The 21,607-nt window shown below is 34.6% G+C and overlaps 1 protein-coding gene across 1 annotated transcript in view; it reads right to left on the bottom strand.

Moving 5' to 3' along the window:
- LOC149302323 (myomesin-2-like) overlaps positions 1 to 20,520 on the bottom strand; it is a 65,236-nt gene extending 44,716 nt beyond the window's left edge. The window contains exons 1-10 of the mRNA XM_089482422.1: positions 20,414 to 20,520; positions 14,580 to 14,781; positions 14,349 to 14,506; positions 13,017 to 13,109; positions 10,386 to 10,474; positions 9,304 to 9,354; positions 6,562 to 6,726; positions 5,214 to 5,375; positions 3,806 to 3,947; positions 1,270 to 1,469 (exon numbers count right to left, since the gene is read on the bottom strand). Of these exons, the coding sequence (XP_089338548.1) occupies positions 1,270 to 1,469; positions 3,806 to 3,947; positions 5,214 to 5,375; positions 6,562 to 6,726; positions 9,304 to 9,354; positions 10,386 to 10,474; positions 13,017 to 13,109; positions 14,349 to 14,506; positions 14,580 to 14,781; positions 20,414 to 20,520 (1,369 nt within the window). The remainder of the gene's footprint in view (positions 1 to 1,269; positions 1,470 to 3,805; positions 3,948 to 5,213; positions 5,376 to 6,561; positions 6,727 to 9,303; positions 9,355 to 10,385; positions 10,475 to 13,016; positions 13,110 to 14,348; positions 14,507 to 14,579; positions 14,782 to 20,413) is intronic.
- Between the last annotated feature and the right edge of the window lie 1,087 nt (positions 20,521 to 21,607).

Below are 21,607 nucleotides of genomic sequence, written 5' to 3'. Positions count from 1 at the left end.
GATTAATGGCTATGATGGCTTAACAAGCTTGTTTTATGTTCTCTCCTAGTGGCACACAGCTTGACATCTGCTTTCAAGTTAAAGTTTATGAGAATTGTATGCACATTTTGCTTCTTCTTGGCATAGAAAGTACAACTAAAACATTCTATTGAATACAAGGTTTGGATCATACAGGATATTCAGTGTGTGACTATTGTATAAATAAAATGATAAGGGCAGAATATGTTATTACTAGTTAATCAATTATTCAGAAGATGGATGTGTATTTCGGCAATTTATGTTACAGTGTCTCAGTTTTCCATTACTAATGTTATTGTTTCTTTTTTTCATTGTAATGTTTCTGTTGTTTCCTAGTGAAATTTTACTTTTTTACTTTGTTTGTAGTACAATGTAATATTAATGTGTTCTCTAACTTCATAATGTGCATAGTGTTCTTTGCTGCAATGTTGTTTACAGTCTTTGCTTATACTATTTTATGTTGATTTTGAATTGTACGGTTACCTGAAAAGTTATTTCCAGAGCAGTGAATGTAAGACTGTTTCTGTTTCTTCTTATTTCTCATACCTCAAATCTGTTTCATTCAGTTGACATGATATGAGACCGGTGGTGATATTTCTCCCAGTTGTTGGTCTAATTGTACACAATGCTCAATGCAGAGTCTACTGAGCCAAGTGCTCGGACTAAAAGTTAGAGCATTAAGAGCATGATGATAAAGAGGTCACCCAGTAAAACCTGATATATCATCTGACCTTAAGGCAAGTTTCTTCATTGTTCCTAACTCTTACCTGTGATAACATGAAGACTCTTGGAATGGACCATTCAAAGGTTATGTTTCAGATGCATTTTTTTTGCAATTAGACATTAGTTAGTTGACAGTAATTTGTATCATCAAGCTTCACTTAATGCCCACTGCTTAGAGAAAATACTGATTGTGGCTTTGATTTTGCTAGAATCAATTAATAGTAGCTGATATTTCACTAATCTAGAAAAGTAACAAGTTAACATGAACTGCTGTCCGTTTTATAGGTCATAAAATATTCATGTGGGTTATATATTTGATCTATAATAAGGAATAATAAAAATATTTGGTGTGAAAGATTTTTGGGGTTTTGATGATGAGTAAGTTATTGCATTTATGTTCATTTTACAAGGTTGCTATCATATAATACATGTAATAATGTTTGAAACTGGTTAAAAAAACAGATACAACCAACAGTCTATGTGTAGACATTAAAGTCAGTTTCTGTATATTTTCTATTAGGCACCTACTTTGTAAGCGAGTCAAATCAGCTGGATCCAGAGCAGCCACTGCCAAGGACTCTCTAGATGGTCTGCTTACACCGGCTTTATTAACCGCTCTAACACGGAAAATATATGATCGACCTTCGAAGAGACCAGTTACGGGATATTTGCAGATCTTCACAGGAGCATCATTGCATTGAATCCAGTTCTCAGTGCCCACCTCACACCTACAAGGATAACATTAGATTTATTTAGTGAATGGTTAGTAGTAATAATGTATTCCTTTTAAAAAACAATTACACAAAGTTCACGGCTACCACGCATTTTATTTACATGGCACAACATCATTTCAAAGGCCTGATTAGTCCTGCATAAAAGGTGGTTTAGTCAAACTGCTAATTTGACTCTGAGAATGGAAATTCGCTGTAATTTACAGAATTTGTATTGCAAAGCAGACAGAGCAAATATTCTCTAGGGGTGATGTACAGTTGTGCCTTCTGGCTGCTAATCTACATTAAAAGGCAGATACTATAGTTGTGTAGACATTTTTGTTATTTATTACCAGACTCCAAATACACCCCTAATTGTTCTCTTCCTTCTTATAATGACTTGTGTCTCTCTTCTACTGTAATTACCTCTTCTCACTCAGGATTTCAACTGTGCTGTATCCCTTCTGTGGAATTCCTTTGTCCGTTCCACCAGACTTTCTCCCTCGTACGCAACTTTGAAAAGCTCTCTGAAAGCCCACCTTTTTGGAGAAGCGTACAACCTTTCTTCCTAACACTCTCAGCCATCATCCTAATCAAGCCATCCAACTGATCAGCAACCTCAACAGATCGACTGAACACAATCAATTTATTCCAACCCACGCAGTCCTTTTCTGCTGTTTCATTTCGCTTTCCACTACTGACTAGATTGTAAGCTTGCAAGAGCAGGGCCTTCTCCTTTTGTACCAGTTTGTTATTGTGTGTGACTTTAACCCCTTCAATCCCCTATAGACGTACCGGGACGTCCAAAAAACGCCTATTAAGAAACCCCTATGGATGTCCCGGTACATCTAGCCCTTCTTGCAGCGTCAGGGGCACATCCCTGCTGCTGCACGGGAGATCAGGCTGTCGTTTGACAGCCTGGACTCCCCACTGACAGCAGAAGCCGACATCGCTGGCTTTCTGCTGTCCGATCTGATGTAACAGCTTCCGGCATGAAAGCCGGAAAGCTGTTACATTTCAAACTGCCCGATCACGCGATCGGGCATTCCCTTCCGGGTTGCGTCACTGCTGACGTAACGCGGAAGGTCATCCGATGAGGCACAGACGCTGCGATCTCTATGCACGTCTCTGAGGACCTGCATAGAGATCACAGTGTGATCAGTGTGCAGGGGGATCCCGGGGAGGGGAGTGAGAAACCATGTCTCTCACTCCCCCTCCTGTCCTGAAACAGAAAAGCAGAAAAAAAAGTTAATTCATTTAAAAAATAATAGTAAAAAAAAATCATTAAAATAATAATATAAATAATACTAAAAAAATGATAATGTGAGCTGTGATGTCATTGTGACATCACTGGCATGTCCAGGAGGACCCTAAGAGGACCTCTAACCATTTTTGTGTAAAAAAAATATATATAAAAAATACCAAAAAAAATAAATTAAATAATATAAAAAAAAATAAAAAATAAAAATAAAAAAAGATAATAATAAAAAAATAATTATAAAACCTTACATCCCATTGCCCTAGCATAACATCTAGCCAGTATAACCCTCCTGCCCCGGTTCACAACCCCCAAACCCGTTAAGCCATAGGCATAAAAATTATACAAAAAATGTACACCTTATAGTATGCTCCCTGGTGTTGGGAAAGTATGGAAAATCTATATAAATTAGGTATTTCTGGAATCAGGACACCTGAATTGATAAACTTGGAGGGGATTTTCCATCACTTTACCTAATTTTGTGAGAATTCAGAGGGAAAATGTAAAAAAACCAGTTTCTAAATTTTCAGCTAATCATCCAACTATGGTATCAAAAGAAAGCTCTATCTCTCCTTGAAAAAACAATATATAGTTTACATGGGTACACTATTCACAGGAAAAGAGAATAATCTCTGAACCGACATCTGAAAGATCCATTCTAGGTAATGTATATAGAAAGCTACCAATGGACTGTTTCAGCCTATTGGACCAATACTTTTTTTTTAGGAATAAGACATTTTTTCTAAGCTTGCACCAGAATCACTTATACTTAACTTACATTGTGCTGTGCTATGTCAACATGTAAAAGTATGATCTATGCTTTAGGAAGTTAAGCAAATATGATCATAAATAGCTTTTTATATCTGAATGACAACGCAATTGTCAGACATTATTATTATTATTATTAAGACTGTCCAGATTCTAAAATGAAAGTTAAAATGGGAAAGAGCAAATATAAACAGAACAAAGGCTGGAACCTGGCGAAGTCTTGGAAAACTTGAATTTAACCTGGCTTTATTGTGTGTCAATTAATGATTTAGGACTAAACAGCCAAATCTACATCTGACCACAAAAAATAAATACAACTTGTACATACTTATCCACAAAGTAGCCAATGACTGGAGCTTCACTTGCTGTATTTGGTGGTTTCCATGTAACTATCACATAATCTTTGTTAGCATCATGGCATTCAACATCCATTGGTGCACCTGGGGCCCCAGCTACCAAGGCTGCAGCATCTTAACAAGAATCAAAAAGAGGTCTTTTTTAGTAGGTTTTAAATTGATATGTTCAAATGTGTTTCTCTGTTACCTTTTTTAGCTTGAACTGATTACCTGATTCTTCATTAACAATCTATTCCTGACATAGTTAACCTAGCTATAAATACCTAATTGGTCATAGTATACAAAATGAAAGGAATAATCATACATAGCTATGGTGATGTGCCCTTTGACCAACATATCTTCAACTACGCTAAGATTTCAGTAATCATAAACATTCTCCCAAAACTAAGAAATAAATTTAATTTTGGACTTTTGTCCCATTCACCTCCAGAGATGTTTTGGTGTCATAAAAGAAACTGTGAATATATATAAAGTGCTATGAATGCATGTTGGAGTAATTTTATCTTCCTATGCTTCTTCAGTGTATCATCAGTGTTTTATTTTTAACATGGTAGAGCGTTACCAAAAATCCTAATTAACTTCAACAGAGGTGGAATACAAAAGTCCCTTATTAGGGCCACATATAACCCTGCAAGAAAATAGTGAAAGTTCCTATCACTATTGTAATTGTATTGTAATTATAAAATCAACAACTTATTATATATTTTGCTATACATCATGTTACTTCTAGAAGGGAAAGCGTAAATACATCAGGTTATGTATAATGTAAAATATGCTGACATGGACTTTATGTACATAAACTTGTGACAGATTTGAAAAGTGTCTGGACTGGACTTTACTAAAAGAATAATTCTTCTAATACATATTTTAACTCTATTCATGTGGGCTTATTAGAAAACCTTTCATATTTTGTAAATTTGCATGTTAATTAATAACGAGGATCTGCACTAGTCAATAGCTTAAATTAGGAAACATTCTGTCACTGTTGTCTTCCCGGACAATGTCTTCATTAACAGATTTATTGTCCTTCATTATTCAGAGCAAAGCTGACCTTCTACATGAGAAACTGTTGTGTAGAGAGCTACAGTAGGGAATTGTGCACGGTGTTAAATCAAGGGATTTCGTTAGAATTACTGTTACAAGATTATCTGCTTTTCAGGAAATTAAATTTGATACCATCTAGACATGAGTCTGTATACTACAAACATATTACAAAGCATGTTAATAAACACAAGATGAACAATAGACTGAAAGTAATTACATTACTAGGTGTTCTACTACTAGCAAAATAACAACAAAAATATTTTTGGAGATTTACCCACAGATCTAAATGATTATATTTGAAATAAGACACTCCAATATTAGAATGGAAAAAAATACCGGCCACAAAGAGGAATCCGCTGTGCTGATTGACACCACCCCTTGTGATTATTCTTACAGTGTACAGTCCTTCATCATCCTTATTCAAATGTTTAAGTGTCAGAGTGGTGCGCCCCTCTCCAAAATGCAACTGGTTCCACTTGGAATCTTTGAGTAATACGTCTGAAATGTAAATCATTAGCGTCATTATTTGTTGAAACAGGAACTTTGTTAAAATAATGAGTAAAATGACAAAAACAGTAGTACATTGTCTCAAAATAATCAGCATTTGTCATTTCACATGTAAATGTTTCTCAATAGTTATTTGCCTTTTGTGTATAATATGTATCTCAGTTTAAATCCTGATGCATTTATATATTGTCATGGCTAAAGAAAAACAAAATTATATGTCTACTGCATGGGCATGTACTATGATGTGGAAGCCACAATAGTAGCAAGTACAGTATATCTGGCTTGTTTCTTATGATGCTTCATTTCAACAGCATCTTTGTGAGCCTCAACGAAAAACTATTGCATCTCTGTATCATCTAAACAGTTACAGAGCGAATTGGCACGATTAACAGTTTAATCTCTAGAGTTTACTGCATATTGAAATTAATAGCCCCCCCCTGAACCAATGGGAAAGGGGAGTATGACTGCTGGCCTATGCTTTGTGTACCTCTCATTCATTGCTCATGTTTACAACTTTCTATCAAGCAGGTACTGTATATAAACACAGCTGGCACTTTCTTGCTTACGTTTTAACCAGGATCAGACAGGGAGAAGATCTGGAATTTTAGGAATATATTTCTATGAAGACTAATATTGGTAATTCCACAACAGCAGAAATTGGGAGAGACAAAGCCAGTGGTGGCCAATACAACTGGTTTGAAACGCTTGGTGAATATGATGGAGCTAAAGGACGTCACCTGGCAGTGGCTTATTCCTCAATTACTAGTGATTAATATGCACTAATATTCTGTTTACTCACAGCTGCGGACTGGTTAATGTCTTCAAGCTGGCCTGGCAGTGAATATTTGGTCGATAAAGCTGTGGCCAAGCCTTTGTCCACATATTTGTGTCTAGTGTCTTATTGGGGAAGAGTAAAGTTATTCTACGGATATCTGTATGGATGTTATAAGCCTACGCAGTCATGGGGTCTCTGACAGCTCAGGGATGCTCAGTGTTCTGTCTTGTGGAGGTGCTCATAATTCCTTTGGCGTTTAGCTATGATAAAACTTAAACATAACTTGAAACATGTAATTAATGCCAATATTTAACTCTACCGCCAATATTTTTCTAACACCAGATTTCCACTGGCTGCTTCTAGTTCTCCTATACACTTATACAAGTATTAGATTGCACTCACCATCTCTATACCATTCTGGTCGTGGCTGTAGTCTACTGATATCAGGAGTTAAAAGCACAGAACAAGATAAGGTGATTGTTTGACCTTCAACCCCAAATGTCACACCAAACTTTTCCAAGAACTGGATGTCGATATGGGCGAAAGAAATTGCAGCTGACAAAGGTACTGTAGTAGAAAAAAAAGCTTATTAATATTTAATTGTAACATGTTAAATATATATCAATTTACATAGAATTATTAAAAATAACTCAAAACTCCAATGATCATTAGCTGGAACAAAACCTTTAATCATCTAGCCTTGAGTCAAGTCCTAGAGTTGGCCCTTTGTGTTTGCATTCAAATTTGTTTGTTATGTTCTATCTTTTTTTACTTATGGTGCTAGTACCAAGCCGAAAGGTAATTGCCTGAAACCTCTCTTGTCTGCCTCTGAGTTACAGTATAATGGTTGCTTGCCTATGTGTTTTTCTTGTCTTGTTCCTTGTGCTGGTTGTCTGCTACTTTGCACCTATCTGATTATTGGTCTTCAAAAAACCACACCCATTTGGATTGTGGCATTTTCAAATTAGATTAGGTGACCTCACAAGGTGATCATGGACACCCAGCTGGGCCATAGTGATTTATACAGGTTGGGGGGATCAGAAAACCATCAAAAAATGGTATGTCCAGCAAGGAAGCAAGAGCTTGTGTACATAACTCTATGTTCCTCTTCCCTTATGCATGTGGAAGTAGTGTGTAAGGGAGCAGAAAAAAACAGAGGCGCATGCTTGTGGAATTGGAATACATGAGGTCAGAAGGGAGAAACAGGGGTCAAAATAAACTATGGTTATAGAGTGCGGAATGAGGCTGAAACGTCTGATAGGTGCTAGCAGTTTAAGGGAAATATAATTCACTCATGATGGCTTCAACAAAGACCTTTTTGTTGAAACACGATATCTGCAAAATAGATTAGAATCTTTTGGGTATCTAAGTAAAAGCAAAGTAATTAAAACGATAAGATAATACCTTCTTTACTTAGATATAACAAAGAGAGAACTTACAGCTGGAAGGACTACTACGTTTTCAGTAGGATCAGATCACATTGATTTTCAACATTATCCAAAATGACATATAACATCTGCTGTATGGTGCGGCTAAATGTGTTTAACAGTTGTGTATCATTACAAATTGTCAAACGCTGCTTACAGAACTATAGCAAATTTAGTATAAGAGGTGTTTTTTATCAATGTCTTATTAATTTTGTCTACAAATCAATCTCTTCTCATGCATTGACTTTTCATGCATGTTTTAAATTTGCTCTATTCATCATTTCACTTAGAGGAAAAAAATGAGAATGCCTTCCATAAATCCATCAGTGTTCTTCTAGACATGAATAAAACTGAGAAGATATATGTTTCCTCCTGGTAAGTAATACTACCACGAATGGTTCCGTGATGAATTAGCCTGTGAGATGCCTTTTTCACAGAAATAGTCTGGTGTGCTGTATGTGTTTTAGCAGTTTTTGCCACCTTATCCTGTTTCATGTTAAACTATAGCACTATTGAAACGCCAATTTGGTTCATATGATATGGACGTTTATTACTCAATGACTAAAATAAAATTAATTACAAAATGTTTCATGCATGAATTTGAAATTCATGTGATAGACAGTGATGGATCCTCATATGCTAAAATTATACCATAGTCTTATACAGCATTTATTGATTAATATTTTTTCATATTTTATTGAAATTGCATACTTTTCAAGTAGCTTTATAAATGTGCACACATGAAAATATGGAATTTAGAATAATATGACATTGATGTATTGAGCTCAAAGTTCAATATTCAATTTTTTTCTTTTATACTCACAATGTGTCTACAGGAAATAAATGATTTCAATTTTTTCAACAAATATTTTTGTTTTGGATTGATACTATTGAAAAATGAATACATATCTGAAAAGGTACTACAGTATGTGTGTTTACATATCATATTATTGGCGACATATACCAAAATTAAATTCTATAATAATAATAATAATCTAAAATGTGACATATACAGTAATTTCTGCTTTACATATATCTGGGATGCCCTAAAGTCATTCAGATTGTTAGATCTTTTTGTGCTCAGTTCATCTGGTTTGTGACTATGACTCTTATTAGTTTGGGCTGTGTGTATAGGCCTAGTTAGACTGGAGTAATGTTGTTTCTTCTCATGACTAGAAACTCATTGGATGTCTTCTGGAGGCTCTATGTATGGCAGCTGATTGACAGGCCTCCTGGGCAGAATTTTAATCTCTGGGTGGGGGCCTTTAGCCATAGTTGCCAACAGTCCTGAACAGCCAACAGCCTAAACACTGGTAAATGAGTTTCAAATACCCAGTATCTGTACTAGGTAGCCTGGAGTTCAATGTTGCAGGATCCCGCAGCACCGGTAACTTTGCCTACTTTAGAGTCCACAACCTTTTTGTCCCGGGACACATGGAGCAAAGGTTGGCAAGTATGCCTTTAGTTAGGCCCACTCTCTGCCATGCTTTGCCCGCTTCCCACCCATTGTCCCTTTTTATTTGTGGTTTTTAACACCTACAGTTAAGTGCATTTTAAATGGATCCATGAATACACACTTTTACTTTCATGCATTTTGTAAAGAAAAACAAAGCTTGGTACTAGTGTATTTGCTTAGGAGTTTACAGGCTAACCTGAAAATGAAATGATATTACCTATACACAGAAATAGCATTCAATGGTTTTCAAGGTTTACTTACGACTGACTGGTATTGAAACAGAGCGTAGTGGATCTTCATCACCTCTAAAGCCTTTAAAATGATACATTAGATAATTAGTGCATGTTCGGTTCAAATAGTAGTCAGTTTGTTAAAGTAAGAAATAGATGAATGTAAGCGCAAATGTAGTGATTTAAAGCAAAGAAGTACTGTATATCGGTGCAAAACATTAGAACCCAGACGTAACAATAAAGGAGCCTTTTGGCTTTCTTGCTCCTAAGATTTGACCAATTATAGGTAACTATAGGTAATCCAAAATCATTTTATATTATATTATAGAAAAGAAGATGATTTAATACAGTAATTTCTATGTTTAAAAGGTTAACCAGGATTAAATGTATGCAAACATCCTTGCATACCCAAGTGCCGGAGTGTCAGAAATTGGCTCTCCTAAACATGTCCCACACCAGCACAGAAATCAACAGAAATGGTGGTGGCTAAAATTGGAAGAATTCACACCAACCTGTGGTGCAAGAGGTCTTAGAACTGATGGGCCACATATGTCAGGCTGAAAGGGCATTTCATAATGCCCAGAATCAGTAAAATAAGTTCCTAACCCTATGGGATCCATGGTTAAGAGTGATGAGTGAGGATGAGGTAAACAATTGGTGCGAGACCTATTTTGGGTTAGCTTACTGACAGATCAATAGACAAACGGCAATTAGCGCAGAGGTTTCCCTTTACCCTTCCATTTTTTTATTTTTATTCTCATTATGTTTTTCTGAAGGCATGTAAGCACTTATGGTGCAGATTTTTTATAGAGCAGAATTGGAGGATGTTGCTCCGTCTTTTGAATCTTAAAATTGTTAAAAATGCTACTACTTCTGTAGTCACGGCACTGTAGAGATTGGCGGAAACTATGTTCTTGCATGTTGAATTGCATTATGTTCCCCTTTTTTCCTTCTGTACCCACAATATTTCATTTGTATACTCAAAACCAATAAACACGATATTACCAAAAAAATGTATGCAAGCTCCCAGGTACTAGGTCTTCCCCGGATTAGCATGCTTATACCCTTTTTTTCCCTAAAAACCCATAATATAATATGTTACTCGTTACTCACGTTTTACGATAACAGCTGCATTGGTGGAAGACTGTCCGTGAATATTTGTTGCTACAGCTGTATAAGTAGCAGTGTCGTTAAAATTGGTTCTAAAAGGAAATAGAACAAACATCATTATTGTACGGCATTTAAACCACAATACTGAAATATGGTCAATTGTAACCCAGTTAAAACATATCTTATGTTATAGGAAGGGTTTGAATAAAAGTAATCCATTAAATATAAATTAACCCTTTAGTGGCTATGAAAAATATGCTCCCTATTCTACACTCAAACATAATGGATTACTTTTATTTACCAATAAACCATAAGTATCTAAATAAGTATAGACATCTCATTTACGGTTTTATTAGGTTGACTCCTAATGAACTACAATTGCATTTTCTAAAACTCTCCACATGGTGGCAGTCATAAAAAGAAAAAGATTTATAGCTCATCTAACATGAAGCACTGTTAAACATTAAAATTAAAGCTCAAGTATTCTGTGATGTAAATTAGTTCTTCACCTGCAATATTTCTGAATTAAAAAATAACAACGTGTTACCTATACTTTATAAAAACACAAAGTGATTGCAAGTTTCGTAAAAAAAAAAAAAAGTAGCTGAATGATATACATTAGTAGAACTATATAATTTAATGTGGACTAAAGGTAAAAGGGTGACTGCTCAAGTTAAGTGCAGGGTGTGCATAGTTTTCATATGCTGAGTGAATGATAGATTGCTTCAAAAAATTATAAAAACAGTGGTATATCTTCAGTGAGTGACCACATTCATATGCCTTTACCCAAAATATTTTGTGCACTGTGATTGCTATGCTATCAAATAGTCTGAATTACTTTATGGTTCCAGGCAGCATAATATTTTAATATGGAAAAAAAAGTGTGGATTGTTATGTTTTATGTATGTTATATTTTGGAGCAAGAAAAAGACTATGTGATAAAAATGCCCTGTTGGTTGTGAAGGGAAGTGACCACAAGCAAGTATAAATTTAAACATGCATAGGATAGGCTTATGGACTATGGACTGATTAAGGTTTCAGTCTTTACAGCAGGAAAAATGAGCAGACTAGATGGGCTGAATGGTTCTTCTCCAGTGTGAAATTCTATTTTGTATGTTTACTTTTTACTAGTGGATTGAATTATTACAAATGAAGTACTATAATGAAATAATATAAGTGGATAAGACTGATTGATGCTAGTAAAATCTGTTGAAACTATATAGTTAAAAGTGATGTTCTCAATTAGGCACTTTAAGCATTTTCCATTCCAACCAAAGAACACTTGCTATGTTCAGCTAGACAAATGTCACCAGGAAAAGTTCTCTAACATTACAGTACAGTCAAGATGACAGCCAAGAAATTCCAAGCCGTTTTAAGTATCCATAGATCAAATATCATACAGCTCAGCAATTTGGTATGAACAGCTGAGAATATAATTTCATGCATTTTGTAGTAAGAATTTCAACAAATCAAACAAATGTACTTTATGCAACAGTATGATTAGTTCGGCCAGACATTAATATTAGCCGTTAGCTAGTTTTTCAGATCCAAGGAGAGGATGGTTCCCTGGAAACCATTTAGAGCCTTTATTTCTCACTCAGCTGAAATACATTTGAATTTATTGTTAATGCATTTCAATAAATAAAGATAGATACATATCAAGTATAAGGCCTTCACATAAATCATACATGTTGCTCTTTTAACATTTATAAAATTCATAAGATGAATTTAAGTTTAAAAAGTTAGGACAATGGCTCTTGCGAGCACTGTCCTCTACCAATCAGAGTGGTTTTCTGATTAATACAAGTGTTTCAGTCATTTAAGTTTTAGTTATAGACGATTTGCCCACTACTTTATTGCCAGTTGGGCACAATGGCATGGTCTAAACGTTCCTGCAATGTATTTGGCTAAATATACATAGTAAGTCTATTATTCTTTTAGGTGGAGGCTTTTCTGTGGCTTTTGTCTGAAGAATACAAATGATTAACGCTGGTATAATTCACAACTCTAAGCATTGCAAATGGTTAGAGAGTATGCCTCAACAATATTCCAGCTGAAATTGATTATTTTTATTAGTTATAGCGTACAGTTGTGGACGGTCATTGTATAAGGAGATCCTAACAGGCTTTACTTTTTCTGGGCGTCAGACTTTGACAATCTTCTTTCCTTATACATTAATATTGTGCTCCAAATTTCAATGCATTCTCTAGCTCTCTAAGGTGTTTTATTCATGAAGTCAGGAATTTGTAGGTAAATCTAGGTGAGCTGTATAGTTTGACTTAGTGATGTTATCCTTTGATTATGAGAGGTTATGTCCAGTTAACTTCTCTTGTTAGAAGAGTAAAAATTTAAAATATATTGTAAGAAATGCAACCTATATTAAGAATAAATTATGCCGGGCCAACTCTCCTTCTTTTGGAAGAAGCTCACTGGGGTTGGTCTTTCATAATGGACAGTAAAATCAGTGAGTTAAAATGTTGTACCTCACCCCACCTGCAGACTCATGGACTTGTGAAAAAGAATCTGTGAAATGAGGGTTAAATCAGCAAGCCTGTGTGCTATTATAATTTGACATCATTAACAGAAACAAAATAATGCTGCAGTTTTGTTTTACAAATCAGCATAGGTATTCACCTGTATATTTCCAGACTATTCACGCCATACTTGCTTTCAATCCTGTATTTTCCTGGTTCACTTGCTGGGGTAATCAAAGATTCATTCTTATACCTAATCACAATAAGAAGGAGGGCATTCTTTACATCGGCAAACACAATTTTGTCATAAACAATCGTGTTAGTTCTAAATAATGTCAAGGAGCATTGACATTTCATAGAAACCAATAAACAGCTCATGTATTTCAAATGCAACCAACAATTTAATTATAGCTAATGGCTAGCGTGTTGTAGGAGGCATTTCCTTTTAGTGCTCTTCAGAATGGAATTGTAATGTTTTTGACTATGCTACTATGGGGCTTATGAACCATGCAGTGTTTTTATATAGTCAAATTTGTGAAAAACAAATTAAGCGGGAAATTAATTTGGAAAATTAAAATTCAACTGGTTTTTTCTAGCTGTTTATTGAAAGTCACAGCTTAAAAAAATATATGTTTTTGGTAAAGAGGCGCATGATCTGAAAAATGTTCTATGTTTGCTTCTTAAGTTTATACTCGAGGTCAATATATCTCAGTGGGCACAGAGAACAAGTATCTGCATTCTTAGGTGGATTACCAGTCACTCTCAGTAACTCCCTACATGAAAAAAATAAATTCAGCTATGTCAAGTCCCTGCCAACTCTCAGAGTCAGATCTTTTATATGTATATATGTTTGTGCACTGGGCTTTTTCAGAATTGCTGCCAGTTATCCTGACTATTAAGAAATGCCTATAAAATATTCATAAATTATTAAAGCAAAGCAACCCTTAAGCATTGATTCTATGTCCTCATTAGACATACCGTTTATAGTTTTCTATGTCAGTGTGTAAGTCTCCTCTACATGTTTGTAATGTGTTTATGGCTTAGGTGGATTGTTTGGGTTTTCAATTTGTACATAGCTTAAAACTGTCCTATATTGTGATTCAGGAATCTGGTGGTCTGCTTAAGAAAAAACACCTACATTTGTAAAAAAAAAAAAACTAAATTGTAATTATACAATTGTGAATCTTTTATCAAACATAGAAACATAGAAAGTGACGGCAGATAAGAACCAGTAGGCCCATCCAGTCTGCCCAACCTCTGAGTACTTTCCTTTAGTATATCCTATATCTAGCTTATGCATATTATGCATTTATTCCAGAAGAATTGTGATGTAAGAGAAGTTTCAGCAATCATAGAATGATTTAATTTTTTCAAAGTAAAGTCCAAGAAAACCTGCTCGCATGCACCAATTCGCAGATTTAGGTTTAAGGAGGTCACTAGCAGTTGTGCAACTGGAATGGTCCACAAATATGGTCTTGCAGAATTTCCTTACCATTGTACTAAAGGAGTAGGGTATCCTTGTACAGTAAAGAAAAGCTTCACAGGCATTCCTTCCCAAACAGTGTGGGATCTCAGCCGGACCAAGATATCTGGAGCTCGAGTTATGCATTCTTCGTGGATGCTTCTCTGCAATGCCAATTTTTCTTCTACCTGCATGAACATATAGTTAAAACATGTGATTTCAAAGTATATTTTCATTTAAGTACAATCAGCATTCACTTACCATTCTTTGTATGGATGCTTTGTCAATCTGTTCTCTTGCTAGGGCTCTTGCAATACGAACATCTTCTTGCAAAAATGCCAGTTCAGTTGAATAGTGTAAACTTCTGTCATAACTGCGATGTTGCTGAGTCTGCTGAGTCTGCTGAGTCTGCTGAGTCTGCTGAGTCCGCTGAGACAGTTGCTTTGTATGTTCTTCATGGGTTCTGTATAAACAGGAAAATTAGGTAAGGAACAAGCTCTAGAAGATTAACGTTTGTTTTTGTCAAACAAAAAATTGCTAATTAATGTACCATGTATATTGTAATTTTTATCAGTGTTTTATTTATTTGATCATTGCAAACACATGCATTCTATGAGAAGCAGTTAGAATGGACAACATAGCAGATACCATCATTATTTCTCTCTCATTCTTTCACATCAATGTCTGTCTGCTGGATATGACTTCCCTTTCTCTCTTATCCTTTATCTGTTATTGTTTTTCCTTCTGTAGTTTCATGTTTCTTTTCTGCTTTGCCCTCATATCTTCATTAATATTTCTTTTTTCCTTGATATGAATTACTTTTTTCCTTTTTCAACTTTTCTAATAATCTGCTCACCTGTCTCCTACTACTTTCTAAATCCATCCCACCTTGAAGCTGCTTTGTCTCTTCAGTTTTAAACACACAATGCATTGATTCAAGTCTTATCTCTTATCAGTAAACTATGATGTATATATATATATACATATATACACACACAAACATACATAATTAAAGCAAGATGAACAGAACTAAAAAGATGTGTCAGAGACTAGAGAAGAGTTTATAGAGAGCTGCATTGAAAAAGGTGTTATCAATGAGAGCAATGCACTTAGAATATTAAAAAGAACAAGCAAAGAAAATTAGCCTGAAATGAGTTGGAAATAATTGGAAATAACACCAGAGATAAGAAAAAAATGAATTAGGGTGAAGGAGATTAATATTTTTATATAACAAAAACAAATTGACAACACAAATTGTTTCATGAGTACAGGACAGCAGAAATGGAACACTGGCAGGTTGAAAAATAATGGATCAAGGCATACTACACTATATAAAATTCCTAAATGAGAAATTATGAAGCTATAAATATAAAAGTATGTATTATACATACTGTTTCGGTCAGATTATTTTGCCAAAGAAGAAGTATAGCAGAAACTTTAAGAAGATATTTTGTACTTGAGAAAAATCTGAAAATGGGCACTGGTGTTAGCCTTGTTTTCTTATATAAGAGAAATAAAATTGCCCTGTAGTAGTTTGGAGAAATCAGAAAGGATGGAAGAGTCAAATGCAGAAGCTCCAACACTCCAAGATGCATAAACCACGATGCAGTCTTTGATATGGTGACTAATATGGTACCAATCAGGTTCACAAAAACACAATAATAATGCATGGATGGCCATTAAGAGAGGCATCACCCTAAGGCCATTTAAGAATGTTAGGGGACTGTATTGTTATAGTAATTACCCAAAGGTGAGACTTTTGCAATCTTTGTTGGGAATCCTGAAACATCTTGTACACTCAAATGCATAAAGAGATTCATCACTATTCATTTGCACGTTTCCCCTTTTAGCTATTTGACTTGCAGAAGATGCATTCTATCAAATGCAACTCTTGCTCATCTGTGTGCAGATACTCACCACCAGCCAGTTCCAGACATGGCTCACATACGATATCCATAGGGGGTTTAATAAAGCCCCCTGTATACATGTCTGTGAAAAGGGTTCTCATTGCTTTCAAAGGAGGTGTTTTTCTGCCAGTGATTGACTGCTTTTCTTTGCATTGGCATACTCCACAAGGACTAATCCCCAGCCTTGCCTCTACTGGGTCCCTCAATATTATTACTTCTTTGTACTTTTAAGAAACAATATTTAAAAATGGCAAAAATAAATTCCAGAAGGATTCTTAGTCCAGAAACACAAAATGAAACCTAAACCATATATTCCATGCCATTTCCATCCCTGTATGTCCAAACTCTTCCGGAGTATGGTTTTATTTAGCGGCAGGGCTAGCCACACATAGCGGGAGAGGTAGCACCACTAGTGGGTTGGGAGTAGGCATTAGTGGGTGAGGAGAAGGCAGAACCTAGGCAAGAAGTGGTATGATGTATTTAAAAAAAAATTCAAATGTTAACATGTTATTGATTGATTGGTTATTGTTTATAAAAAAAAAAGGTTGAAGGGGAGAATATGAAAAGCAAGTAAAAAAATCCAACTTATTAAAGAATCACACATTGTAGCAATATCATTTATTATTAATGTGATTAGCACCAAATTAGTGAATGCACCCACGCATTCTTATTTAAGAAGGGGCAACTTTATTTGTCGTACAGTTGCTTTGTTCTGCCATGCCATTAATGCTCTCTGAATGGCATACAGCAGCATGTACCTTGCTCTAAACTCAGGGACATAGTATTGTTGAACATCTCTATCAGCCCCACAAATGCATCTGCTCCTTGACAGTGATGAGCTTGTTGAACTTGCTGCACTTCTTTCAACAGAAGCCGAGGAGCTTCTTCTAAAGCGACACGAAGGAAATCATGTATATTAAATGGTTCCTAAGGCTAGTGTTCACATATATTTTCACATATATTTTATTTAAATATATATATACTATATTTATATATATATATATATATATATATATATATATATATTTACTGAATTGTGTGATCAATCAGAATTGCAGATAAACTTTTAGGTTTTTTTAAATCCGTAAGGGGAACCTATCAATAGATTTTGCACATCTTTGTGAATTGCCTCTAAAAGTCTTAGGATATTGTTAACGACTTATGAATCAGTTATACAAAGAATATAATTAACATATACTGTTATTACTGTTCTGTTTACTTAAATTACTTTATATCATTGTAGGCTACTGTTATTCAAAGTATTAAACTCCTACTGGAGATTAACACAAAAAGGTCAAGTTTGTGCAAAATGAATTTTATAGCCTGCCTGGTCTAAACCAAACAATAACTATAAAATTGCCTTTAACAATGTATGGCTTTTTTGGCATTGCCTAATAGTCTGGAATAACAAAACCTAAATTGAAGCTTGAAAAGCCTTTGTTACTTACAGGTTACAATGACATACAAATTGAAATATCTAAAACACAATGGAAAATTGAACATCGTCAGGTAATTAGTGTTTTACAATAACATGTTGGTGATCCAAAAGACTCAAATCTAACTTAGACACAAAGTATATATTCCATATATATTTTTATATTTCTGATCATATCTACATAAAATACATCTATGGAGTTATTTAATAATCTGGATGAAAGAAGACACAGGTGATGATTATCCAAGAAAAATAAAGAGATTGGCTTCTCTGATTTTTGTCAGGAAAAAAGAAGAGCTGGAAGAAGAAAGTGAAAATAAATTATGAAAATTACAAAAATCTATTATGAAAAAGATATACTTAAAACAATGTAATTCTTACAACAAAAGGCATAGAAATTGCTTGGTATGTGTTTGATTTTTCTGTCTACGGATCCCAAAATCAAAGGTGTCACTAACAGAAACCTAAGCTTCTGCCTGCCAGTGTAGAAATGGGAATTATAGCCATTGATATGTTAATGTGTTCCTGGCAATTACATCATGTAAATGAAAAATGTAGGGTAATATATAGCAAAGATTTTTCTGAAGGCACTTCTTTATGTTGTTCTTTCAGCTGAGCCAAAAGTGGAGCTGGTAGTGGCATCTTCCAGCGACAGACTGGAAGATGTCACATGATATTATGCTACAATAATACCATTAAGGCAATAATAATGCCAACAAGGCAATAATCCTGAACTAGTGTGAAATGCATTAAACCATGAACTATTAAGGCATTGGAGTGTCTACCATTATGAGTCAATTCAGTCTTCAAAAGAAATAGTTTGGACCTCAATGTGGTACAAGTTTAAGTTGTCAGATATTTTATGATGGAAAACATGTATTCTATATATTCTGTATTTTACATGAGCACAAAATGGAGTCAGAGCCATTTTATTTTACTTAATCATATAGTGATTATTTCTTTTTGTCCTTGTTCCCTCTATAATTGAGAACAAAGAAGTATTCATGTATATAGATGCTTCAGTATATATGATCCAATTAACCTTATCTTCCATGAGAAAGTTAAGGAGTAGACACTACATATCCTTAGGAATGTAAATTGGAATGGGGGATACGTCGTAAGACCACCAAAACCTAATTTACTACCTAGGAGGCAACATCTGGAGATATGGGTGACTACAAAGACCTGATTTACTATCTAGAAGGTAACATCTAGAGATAGGGGTGACCATGGATAAATTCCAAACGCATATGTAATGGTCTTAAATTATTTCTTAGACCAGAGCGTCTCTCACAGGTAAATTAAGAAATGACAACGGTGTAAATATGAGTAGAAGTCCTAATTATAATGGGTAAAACCCACCGTTATGATTGGAGAATTCCAATCAAGAGGTGGAGGCTATGATAATAAGCTCTGTCTTTAAAAGCTTATGTCTTTAATAATTGAGGGGACTCACCCTAAAAACGCACCCTGAAAGAAAGGCACCCTGAAACAAACACATCCTGACGGACTAAGTCACCAAATTTACCCCAGAGAATTGGAATCTTAAGATCCTGACACCGTAATTTTACTCTTAGAGTTACTTTGAGTCCTAACCTATATAACTTTTAGAAAGTTATATTTCTTTCCACTTAATTTCTTGCCATTGAACCTGGATTAACTTCTACAAGGATCAGTTGGACCACAGCAACAAGTGGTGGTAATTATAATTGTTTGATTATTCTAAATAGAGGTGAATTTTGTCTTCTTCATATAGAATTCCCTTCTTCTGGGAAATAGCAAGTATTTGACGTTATTGTATATGACGGCTTGTGAGACTGCAGCTTATAACCCGTGATAATGACAATAATGAAAAGGTATTTTTACCTGTAGATGAAGTTTGACATTATTTGCATCTATTAGGAACTTCACTAATACTCTTATTTTGTCATATTAGTAGAACTAATATATAGATAGAGTTAGTGATCTTTTTATTACTGCCCTGATTATTATTATTTTGGTTGCTGAGTGGAATGGGAATTAATTGTGTGTGTTAGACTCATAAAGTAGTAATTCATATTGATAACTTTCGATTATATACTGTATTTGGAACTGATTCAATTTGACATGTTTTAAGAATTTTCTGTTTTATATCATGCACTGTGTGAGTCATATAGATATTTTATAAATTGTGTTTACAATAAATAATATTTTTGATTGACTATCGTGGTGATATATATCTAATTTGAATTATAATTTTCGGCGGTCTGAAAGAATTTAGGATCAGAGATAAAATATAGGGTATCTCTTTGTATTAATATTGTGGATGCGATCCCACAATAATTGATAGCGTCGTTATTTTGCGTGTGTGATAAAATATTGGTTTTGCCTATTTTGTCTCATTAATATCCCTAACAAAGTCTATCTTCAGTGGACAATCTATAAAGTGTTTATTATAACCTCCAGTCTCATTAAACAAAGTAGTGTATATATTAAACTATTGTACAAAAACATAATACTATGACAAACTGAGATCTTAAATATAAATTATAATCACTATATGTTTAAAATGTACATTTATGCATCACATAGCGCCTGGACTTCATTAGCATCATGTTCTCCATAAGTAAATACATTTTATGTAACTTTTTGAGTTTAAGTGATTTGCAAGGCCCTCTCTATTCATAAAGAAATATAAGAAAATTGTGTATTGACAAAGGAGGAAAGTTTCATGCGTTTAAAATCCATGTTTTTTTTCACTGTTTACTACTTACTTTTGTGCAGAATATTCCTGTACTACATATCTGGTCTGGAGGTTGCGATACGATTGGTCATAATGCTTCTGTCTCTTTTGGTAGAAAGGAACCACTTTGGACGACATGGTGCCGGCCTCTAGAAATAAAAAGAAATCCATGCTTATTATATATGAAAATAAATGTTTTCTTCAATCAATAAAATGCATTTATGATTAAATATCCTAGGTGCTGTTTCACCTACTACTGATGAATTTAACTCTTATGTCATTAAGCCCTGGAATAATCGTTCCTAGTACTGCTGAGTTACCAAGCCCTTCCCAGAAATAATCCTTTCATCATGTGAGGTGTTGTCTAAGACATAATGTTTACCCGAAACTTTGCTATTAACACAAAAGAAAGCACCCATATGTTATTGCCATGAAAACGGAACAAGATCTTCTTAAAGTTTTGCATAGCATAGGCACATTTGTTTACTAGCAGTAAAACCAATAATGACTGACAGCATTCTGCTAGAACAAAGCCCAGGCAAGGGAATCTTCATTGTTGGCAAAGGACCTTTTACTAAATTCCACAACATTGTAACAAGCTGAGCAATAACATTTATTTTTATGTGGTTTTCACTGTTGGACATTGGCAGGATTTTGTCGACATGAAGCCCAGAAGACCTTTAACATAGCAAAACCAAAAAAAGGGGTTGGATTAACTTTTGCCATGTCTCTACAGCGAAGAAAATAATTAATACAACAATGCTCTCACAGAATGAAAATAGTAATTCATTAATGATAAAATGCTAAATGCATGACACTTTGTTTCTGAATATTTGTTACTGTATAGTTATAAAATATTGAGTAATCAGTGTATCCTATAAAAAATATATAAGCAAAGAATAATGTCTCCACTCCTGGGCATGTACTATAAACATTGTTAAAATAAATATTTTTGATGTAATTAAATGTATCATGCGAATGAATATGTATGATACTACTGGGTGAGGAGGATATAGAAAGCTTTTTATTTAACATCTCTGATTTTCAAACTTTCAATAATCAGTCTCAAAATTTTAATGCAAAGTAGCGAAGTTATTAAAGTCACTTATTTTTGTGTCACTCCCAAACATTAAATAACATTAAATATTAAAATGACCTGGACCCAAAAGAGAAACCTTAAGTACTTTGCTACATGACAGTAGGTAATTGTATATCAATGTACAGT

This window comes from Sceloporus occidentalis, unplaced genomic scaffold (assembly GCF_023333645.1).
Source record: "Sceloporus occidentalis isolate IW3139 unplaced genomic scaffold, rSceOcc1.0.p SCAF_19, whole genome shotgun sequence".
NCBI classification, from domain to species: Eukaryota; Metazoa; Chordata; class Lepidosauria; order Squamata; family Phrynosomatidae; genus Sceloporus; species Sceloporus occidentalis.
This window is presented reverse-complemented; position numbering and strand designations above follow the sequence as displayed.